The 10,348-nt window shown below is 36.8% G+C and overlaps 1 protein-coding gene and 1 pseudogene across 1 annotated transcript; one reads left to right on the top strand and one right to left on the bottom strand.

Annotated features, from left to right (window-relative positions):
- Positions 1-3,085: 3,085 nt before the first annotated feature.
- On the bottom strand, positions 3,086-4,041 carry LOC149212389 (dirigent protein pseudogene; annotated as a pseudogene).
- Positions 4,042-5,337: 1,296 nt separating this feature from the next.
- On the top strand, positions 5,338-6,106 carry LOC149212388 (dirigent protein-like). Its single transcript, XM_089388675.1, has 3 exons — positions 5,338-5,462; positions 5,557-5,578; positions 5,681-6,106. The coding sequence occupies exons 1-3, from the start codon at positions 5,338-5,340 to the stop codon at positions 6,104-6,106; spliced, it is 573 nt and encodes a 190-aa protein (XP_089244801.1).
- The last annotated feature ends 4,242 nt before the right edge of the window (positions 6,107-10,348 follow it).

Genomic DNA, 10,348 nt, shown 5'->3' with positions numbered 1-10,348 from the left:
GCCTCGCCCCACCCGACCGGTGGCAGGTCGATTCTGGGAATTGACCCGCCGCCGGTCGGGCGGGGCGGGGTGGCCCGGGGGTGGCGCTGCACGGATCTAGAACACATCTACCCAAATCTTCAAGTAATTTCGAATCAAACAATGAATACATAATTCTCCCACCTTCACATGCAATTGTTTTATTTCTAGACGCACGTTAGGAGGGACAATGTTGAAAATGGAGCCACCTTTTTTAAGAGTTGATCTAGTCTATATACTCGTCGCACTTCATTTTATCCCATTCTCTTCTCTTAAACTTCTCTTTTCATTCCTTTTTTTCTAGTTTGTTTCCTCCTATTTGAATTCTCTCATGCATCCCCCTAGCAACTTCCCCTGAATCCTTCTTCTTATTCCAAGAATGGAGGTGAGACACCTCTTTAGTCTTCCTAGTCAGAATTTGCCTCCAAAATTTCTTAGGAGCTAGCTTAGAGAGGTGTAAGAGATTCCCTTGTCTTTGACGAATGTATTGCCTCTTTTTCCTTTTAGTTAGGACTTTATATATTTTTATCTGTCCATTTTAAGAGATTCATCAACAGCTTCCTTAATTGCTCTCCTCGCACTTTTACACTCTTTGTCATACCATGGATTGGTTTTGCTATTTCTTTTATTATTTGATATAGGAAAAATAATTTGCAAAATTTGATAACTAATTCTCTAAATCCCTTTCCAAGACTAACACTTGAAAAATCAATTAGGTAACAAACATGCTATTAGATAGAACTAGTTGTTTCTTTATTTCACCAAACCAAATTGAAAAAATAATTTTATAAATTAAAAATCAATAATACAATCTTAGAAGCAGTTTAAACCTATTATTATAATCATGATGTGAAATTGAATAGCTAGATTCTTAAAACATCTAATATTCTCTTTTATTCTGCTATCAATGATATCATATTTTCCAACGTTTGATACATTGTGCAAGGCCTATCTATATAAAAGGATCATGAAATACAAAAAATGGAGAACCTTTTCCCACGAGCATGTGTGTGCTTGACACAATAATACTTGCAACAACAAATATTCAATAAGATGCAGACACTTTTAAATTGGTTGTAATTTGGAGAACCTGATCTTTTTTCAACCTTTTGAACTCATTTCTGTATCAGCCATAGCCAATATTATGCTTTGACTTCCTTAAAATTTTCAATGGTTAGAAGAATAAATTACTGATTAGCAGAAATAGTAATATATGTACAATTTTGGTTTTGTTAATATCACAGTTATGAGATCAAATTACATGTTATAAGTTTAGAAATTTAATTTAAGACATCATTAAATCAGTATCCAATATAGCATACAACATTTAACCTTATAAATAGTGTTTTATTAGCACAGGATCCACATTAAATATATTATTTACTTCTTGCAAATCATCTGGGGAGGGTTTCAAATGGTCTGCCTTCCATACGCTACATGCAGAAAATACATTCCAAATAAGATTTAATTTTATAAATAGTGTTTTTGTTAGTACAGGGTCCACATTAAGTATATTACTTACTTTTTAAAATCGTTATACATCTTTACAAAAAAAGAAAAATGCAGTGACATCATTACCATGCAACTCTTGTGTTATAAAGAATACGAAATTCAAATATAAAATATTGTACCTGAAGATCGATCCATAATGAGCTGAGCTGTTTGGTTATTATCCAACAATCTAACGGTTCCCCATAAGATTTCGAAATTATCGTTGAAATTCGAGGATTCTACTAAGGATAGAAACAGAATCAGAATTAGGACTGAACTTATGTATATCAGCTCTCCAAAAAACATTCCAAATCCTAAAATCTTTGCAGATCTCTTCATTGCTGGTGCTGTTATCGAAAGCCTTGATTGTCGAAGTTGCGCTTCCCTTTTCCGTAGCAAGGTACTGCACCTCCGACAAACAAGCTTTGATGGCAGTGACTCCCCCGTCCTTTACATATATGGTGCAGGAATCAAACACGGAATTGGGAAGGAGTCGAACTCCGAATCAATAATGAGACAATAATCCAAATCAATGACATCATAGGTTAGCTGTCGTTATTATTCAGATGATTACTCATACCTAAATGTTCCTTAGGAATGTTCGAGTTGCCCAGGCAGTGGTCGAAGCTGTAGATTTTATATTGATTTCAGAGAATGTGTATCATTTCTTCTCAAATGTCTCCATGACTGAAACAAGCGCTAACTTTTGAGAGAAATTTAACTTGTTGAGCTGGCTAGCCCTTAATAATTTAGGTTCAGTAAGGCTTTTGTTAAGTGTTTGAAGCTCGGATTAAGTTGAAATCATTTCCAAGTAAGGAATGCATCATTAATGTTGTGCCAAAGAAATAATGTAGTTTCGAAATGTAGTAGAATTATAATTTTTATTATGTAATTTGCATAGTACATATGTAAATAAGGGTTTTTAATACAAAAACATTTTAATAACAAAAATTACACTTCAAAATAAAAAATCCCAAATGCTTATAACAATTACCGTGAAAAAAGTACAATTCATAATTCAAGCCAATACTCGAAAACCGGCATCCCTGAATCCAAAGGTGGAAGACAGCAATTGATTTATATTGTGAGTGGGGTCGCCTTACTGTGGGCTATTGCTGAAACAACTCCAACATTTCCAAGGTTCTAGTTGCTTGGTGTTTTAGTCGGCTATTCCTAGTTGCCTGGTATTTAGCTATATGAGTGAAAGCTGAAAATGGAAGTTCGTCCGCATTTAATTGATATGGTTACAGGATGAAGCAAGACGGTTTTCTGTCATTTCATTTCCTATAAAATTCAACATATGATACGCCACAATCTCTACGGATGCGTACGATCCCAATTAATATAAAATGTGGGATGAACTAGAGCTCACAAGCTCCGAAGCCGGTACGGGTCGATTCCCGGAATCGACCCGCCGTCGATCGGGCAGCGCGGAGCGTGCTGCGCCACCCCTACGCCGCTCCGCCCCGCCCGACCGGTACCGGCTTCGGAGCTTGTGAGCTCTAGTTCATCCCACATTTTATATTACCGTACCGGCTTCGGAGCTTGTGAGCTCTAGTTCATCCCACATTTTATATTAATTGGGATCGTACGCATCCGTAGAGACTGTGGCGATTCCTCTTGCCATTAAGAAATCTCCGGTGCCTCCCACTACCGATATATCTCTGTGTTTTTTAAGGATTGGGTCCGCTCCACCGAACGTGATGGTGCCTCTGTGGTCTGTAGAGTTGAGGACAAACGTGAATCCAAGCCTGCCACTGAAAGTGTTCTTCATGTCGTAGAAGTAGAATCCCTGAGCTCTGCCCACAGAAGGGGAGTGGAAATTGTTATCCAAAGTGATGGGATCGTCAAACACCGCCATATCTCCAAAGTGATTGTCTTTTCCAGTGAGAAGTGTGAGGTTAGCCCCCTGTGGAGCACCCACAAGCGTAGATGTTGCGTTGTCGGAGTTGGAGCCATTGTAGATTACATCGTGGAAATACAACACCAGATCCTCCTACCACTGACTGGGGGAACTATCAGCCTCCTTCCCATTACCCACCGTTTGTTCCTACACCTGAGCAACCATCCTTTCTCAGTAATCTTTCGTCACGGCTTGGGGCCTCCATATTGTCTAAAGTGGTTACCCATTTTATGTTCGGGGGTGTTCCTGATTTTAGCTTCGATGGTGTTCCTGATTTTGGCTTTGGCTCTTAAGCAGTTTGACTTGCGAGTCCACTGTTTAAGCCACGGTTTAAACCACCTCGCAATCAAAATCTCCAAATTAGTTTTATCGTTTCCAAATGTGACTTCCTCATTATCAAATCTCCACACTTTAGTTTTATCCTACCGTTTTCAGATTGTAAAAGCCCTCCCGTTCATAATGCTGGTTAGCATACAAATCTTAATAATTAACGCATGTCTTTTGTTCCCTATCTTCATTTTAAGATGCTTTGGTTTTGGTTACTTTGCCCGGCTTCTTGTGTCGTGCATGCTTTTGCCGCCGTACAAGCGTGTTGATGGAGGGAGAATGTAATTGGTATATTTTTCCATGAATATTGATATGGGGCAATATAATTCGATTGTGTGTTTTTATAAAAATGAGATTCGTTAGTGTTTGTGATTCTCATTAATATTATTGGATTGTGTGTTTTTATGGAAAGGAGATTTGTTAGGGTTTGTGATTCTTTGGGTTTTTATGGAAATAAGATTGGTTAGGGTTTGTATTTTATTTGTAAATGGTAATTTAAACATTTTATTATTGTATCGTGCATGCTTCGACCGCAGCACCAAGCATCTTGATAGAGAGAGAATATAATTGTTATATTTCTCCATGAATATTGATGAGCAGAAACATAATTGGATGCTCAGTTTTTATGGAAATGAGATTTTTTAGAGCTTGTGATACCTTGGGTTTTTATGGAAATGAGATTTGTTAAGGTTTGTTTTTTATTTGTAAATGGTAATTTAAACCATTTATTCTTGTATAGTGCATGATTTGGCAGCAACACCAAACATGTTGATGGAGGGAGACTGTAATTGGTATATATCTCTATGAATATTGATGTAGGGAAACATAATTGGATGATGTGTTTTTATGGAAATGAGATTTATTAAGGTTTGTGATTCCTTGGATTTTTATGGAAATGAGATTTGTAAGGGATTGTGTTTTATTTTTAATTCGTAATTTAAACATTTTATTTAGAATTTTTATTAAATATTATTATTATAATGTATGAGAATTTTAAATTTGATTTATATAAATTTAAATTTTTAATCTCATTGTTTATATACTATTTAGTTGCGGTCAATCAAACTGCCCCCACAAATTTTACAGAAAAAATATCTCAAGAATAGCCTGAATTTATAAATATCATATAAAATTATTAAAAATTTAAATATTTTTGCAAAATTATTACAACACATTTTGCATATTAAAAACTCGCAACATGCCCCAAAATTTCTAAAATTTAAAATAATTTCATCGAGCAATCGACGTGAATTGAACACGCCATCGACGTATAATATTCTCGGCCTACGTTCCTATGATAAGCACTGACGTTGATGTGAAATTCATAGAGTTAAGCCACGTGTTATGCGCTCATTCCGGGTGGCGAATTCTAAGAATTTGAATTTTAGAAAAGTCATCCCATTCGCTAACCATAAAATACGTTCATACAGTTTGAGGATTTCTAAATGTTATTTTTTTGCCAAAATATTATATTTAATTTCCACTTATTTATACGGTTTGACGATTTCTAAATGTTACTTCTAAACAAAATATTATATTTAATTTGTAATTATTTAATATTCATGTAATTGCTCCGTATGCAAAAACTTCTCATGTAAATGCCTGAAGCGAGAAAACCCCTTGCGAAACCCCAGCCTCGGTTCTCTCCGCACAGGGAATTCTATCTGGACCTGCATATGGCACGTTGTGTAAGAGGTGCAGCACTCGTCTTTGTAGTCGTTGTGTAACGGGAACAGCACTGCCTCTCATACGAATATAGTTTATAGAGAGAGCCATTATATTTCCTCAAAATTTTAAAAATCTTACTGTTCACACAGAACTGTTCACGCGCAGAGTTCGGTGTTAATCTCTCACTTCGGAAAATAGATCTATTGACCATTAACCATAGTTTTCATAATTCAAAATAAAAGAAACTCTCACTTATAAGCTACTAACACAAAGCCATGTAGGAATCTGGTGTTGTATTTCCACGATGTAATCTACAATGGCTCCAACTCTGACAACGCAACATCTACGCTTGTGGGTGCTCCACAGGGGGCTAACCTCACACTTCTCACTGGAAAAGACAATCACTTTGGAGATCTGGCGGTGTTTGACGATCCCATCACTTTGGATAACAATTTCCACTCCCCTTCTGTGGGCAGAGCTCAGGGATTCTACTTCTACGACATGAAGAACACTTTCAGTGGCTGGCTTGGATTCACGTTTGTCCTCAACTCTACAGACCACAGAGGCACCATCACGTTCGGTGGAGCGGACCCAATCCTTACAAAACACAGAGATATATCGGTAGTGGGAGGCACCGGAGATTTCTTAATGGCAAGAGGAATCGCCACAATCTCTACGGATGCATACGATCCCAATTAATATAAAATGTGGGATGAACTAGAGCTCACAAGCTCCGAAGCCGGTACGGGTCGATTCCCGGAATCGACCCGCCGCCGGTCGGGCGGGGCGGAGCAGCGCGGGGGTGGCGCAGCCCGCTCCGCCCCGCCCGACCGGCGGCGGGTCGATTCCGGGAATCGACCCGTACCGGCTTCGGAGCTTGTGAGCTCTAGTTCATCCCACATTTTATATTAATTGGGATGGTACGCATCCGTAGAGATTGTGGTGTATCATATGTTGAATTTTATAGCAAATGAAATGACAGAAAATTGTCTTGCTTCATCATGTAACCATATCAATTAAATGCGGACGAACTTCCATTTTCAGCTTTCACTCATATAGCTAAATACCAGGCAACTAGGAATAGCCGACTAAAACACCAAGCAACTAGAACCTTGGAAATGTTGGAGTTGTTTCAGTGATAGCCCACAGTAAGGCAACCCCACTCACAATATAAATCAATTGCTGTCTTCCACCTTTGGATTCAGGGATGCCGGTTTTCGAGTATTGGCTTGAATTATGACTTGTACTTTTTTCACGGTAATTGTTATAAGCATTTTGGGATTTTTTATTTTGAAGTGTAATTTTTGTTATTAAAATGTTTTTGTATTAGAAACCCTTATTTACATATGTACTATGCAAATTACATAATAAAAATTATAATTCTACTACATTTCGAAACTACATTATTTCTTTGGCACAACATTAATGATGCATTCCTTACTTGGAAATGATTTCAACTTAATCCGAGCTTCAAACACTTAACAGAAGCCTTACTGAACCTAAATTATTAAGGGCCAGCCAGCTCAACAAGTTAAATTTCTCTCAAAAGTTAGCGCTTGTTTCAGTCATGGACGCATTTGAGAAGAAATGATACACATTCTCTGAAATCAATAGAAAATCTACAGCTTCGACCACTGCCTGGGCAACTCGAACATTCCTAAGGAACATTCAGGTATGAGTAATCATCTGAATAATAACGACAGCTAACCTATGATGTCATTGATTTGGATTATTGTCTCGTTATTGATTCGGAGTTCGACTCCTTCCCAATTCCGTGTTTGATTCCTGCACCATATATGTAGAGGACGGGGGAGTCACTGCCATCAAAGCTTGTTTGTCGGAGGTGCAGTACCCTGCTACGGAAAAGGGAAGCGCAACTTCGACAATCCAGGCTTTCGATAACAGCACCAGCAATGAAGAGCTCTGCAAAGCTTTTAGGATTTGGAATGTTTTCTGGAGAGCTGATATACATAAGTTCAGTCCTGATTCTGATTCCGTTTCTATCCTTAGTAGAATCCTCGAATTTCAACGATAATTTCGAAATCTTATGGGGAACCGTTAGATTGTTGGATAATAACCAAACAGCTCAGCTCACTATGGATCGATCTTCAGGTACAATATTTTATATTTGAATTTCGTATTCTTTATAACACAAGAGTTGCATGGTAATGATGTCACTGCCTTGGTAATGATGTCACTGCCTTTTTCTTTTTTGTAAAGATGTATAACGATTTTAAAAAGTAAGTAATATATTTAATGTGGACCCTGTACTAACAAAAACACTATTTATAAAATTAAATCTTATTTGGAATGTATTTTCTGCATGTAGCGTATGGAAGGCAGACCATTTGAAACCCTCCCGAGATGATTTGCAAGAAGTAAATAATATATTTAATGTGGACCCTGTGCTAATAAAACACTATTTATAAGGTTAAATGTTGTATGCTATATTGGATAATGATTTAATGATGTCTTAAATTAAATTTCTAAACTTATAACATGTAATTTGATCTCATAACTGTGATATTAACAAAACCAAAATTGTACATATCTTACTATTTCTGCTAATCAGTAATTTATTCTTCTAACCATTGAAAATTTTAAGGAAGTCAAAGCATAATATTGGCTATGGCTGATACAGAAATGAGTTCAAAAGGTTGAAAAAAGATCAGGTTCTCCAAATTACAACCAATTTAAAAGTGTCTGCATCTTATTGAATATTTGTTGTTGCAAGTATTATTGTGTCAAGCACACACATGCTCGTGGGAAAAGGTTCTCCATTTTTTGTATTTCATGATCCTTTTATATAGATAGGCCTTGCACAATGTATCAAACGTTGGAAAATATGATATCATTGATAGCAGAATAAAAGAGAATATTAGATGTGCTAAGAATCTAGCTATTCAATTTCACATCATGATTATAATAATAGGTTTAAACTGCTTCTAAGATTGTATTATTGATTTTTAATTTATAAAATTATTTTTTCAATTTGGTTTGGTGAAATAAAGAAACAAATAGTTCTATCTAATAGCATGTTTGTTACCTAATTGATTTTTCAAGTGTTAGTCTTGGAAAGGGATTTAGAGAATTAGTTATCAAATTTTGCAAATTATTTTTCCTATATCAAATAATAAAAGAAATAGCAAAACCAATCCATGGTATGACAAAGAGTGTAAAAGTGCGAGGAGAGCAATTAAGGAAGCTGTTGTTGAATCTCTTAAAATGGACAAGATAAAAATATATAAAGCCCTAACTAAAAGGAAAAAGAGGCAATACATTCGTCAAAGACAAGGGAATCTCTTACACCTCTCTAAGCTAGCTCCTAAGAAATTTTGGAGGCAAATTCTGACTAGGAAGACTAAAGAGGTGTCTCACCTCCATTCTTGGAATAAGAAGAAGGATTCAGGGGAAGTTGCTAGGGGGATGCATGAGAGAATTCAAATAGGAGGATTCTCATAGATATGATTGCGCTTAGTTAAAAAAAAACCGTGCATATTCATTGAACCCTTATGCTTTGGAACAATACAAATATTAGGATTGGATAAGTTCTTTAGTGATGCATACGCCCTTTGGTTGGATGTCCTCACATGTATAGTGTATTTCAAGACCATATTACACTTCATGGACTCTTAAAGACTATTGTAATATATTGTATTTTATTATATGATACTGTGAAGGATGCATCTTAGGTCAGCAATGGTCCAAGTAGCATGTTTTTGAAAAATTAATTGTATATATTAAATTTGTTATTTATTATGTGAATGTTTGAGCAACGATATCTATATTTGGTCGAGCTCTATTATTTTGTCTGTACTCCAATTATATATAGTTAGCATTATAGTTTTGATGAAAATTTTAAGGTGACGTTAGGTTTCCTTCGCATCCCCGACTACAGGTTTCGAGGGTGGACGTCAGCTTGTATGTGCGATACAACGGACAGAGAGACAGTACGCGACAGAGAGACTCGGCAAAGCGAAAAGACGTAGACATTCTCCATTGACGGGCAGCTTGGGTTTTACCAATTCCACGCATCAAATGACGATCCACATTACCAATTCCATGCAGCGGCACCCCCGGGCTGCCCCGCCCCGCCGGACCGGCGGCGGGTCGATTCCAGTATCAACACTTTCGTTCTGAAGCTATATTTTGCAGGAAAATTTCGTAGAAAATTTCGTAGTCACTGCCATTTTTAAAACAACCCCAAAATTGACACCTAAAAAAATAAATCATTATTCCAGTATCAACACTTTCGTTCTGAAGCTATATTTTGCAGGAAAATTTCGTAGAAAATTTCGTAGTCACTGCCATTTTTAAAACAACCGCAAAATTGACAACTAAAAAAAAAAAACATTGTTCCAGTATACAAACTTTTCGTTTTGAGCATTGTTTTTGTGGTTTTTTTTGGGGTTTTTGGGCCAGAGTTCCCGTTTTGAGTTTATAGTTCCCGTTTCAAAGTTTACATTGTTCTTTACATTATATGCTTCCTTTATGGTAAACGTTCCTTTGGTTTCTTTCCTCCATTGTAGAATGTCCCTACCACCTCTATTTTTTATTTTCCTGGATTCTAATTCCTTGCTAAATATTGCTTTTTGTTCCTTTGTTGCATTCATGTTCCATTCTTCCATTGATTTCCATTCCCTCCATTCTTCATTTCCTCTTTCTTCTATCCAATAATCTTTAAGCCTAATGAGATCTTTGTGCATACCTGTTCTGTATATGTCCTGCATTCCTTGTAGGTCTAGCATCTTCTCCCTTTGTTGCCATGCTTCCTCCCAAAATCTCGCATTCTGACCTCCTCTAATTTCCCAAAAGATATGACCATCAACTAATTCTCTACTTTGAATGGTCAGGTTCCATATATCTGATCCCCGAGGTGTTTCTTGTTTCCTTAGTATTTCTTCCGGGGTTGATGGCATATTATATTTTGTTGTCCAAATT

Source organism: Pinus tabuliformis, chromosome 1_1, assembly GCF_031772625.1.
Source record: "Pinus tabuliformis cultivar Carrire ecotype Pingquan chromosome 1_1, CPIR1, whole genome shotgun sequence".
Classification (NCBI taxonomy): domain Eukaryota; kingdom Viridiplantae; phylum Streptophyta; class Pinopsida; order Pinales; family Pinaceae; genus Pinus; species Pinus tabuliformis.
This window is presented reverse-complemented; position numbering and strand designations above follow the sequence as displayed.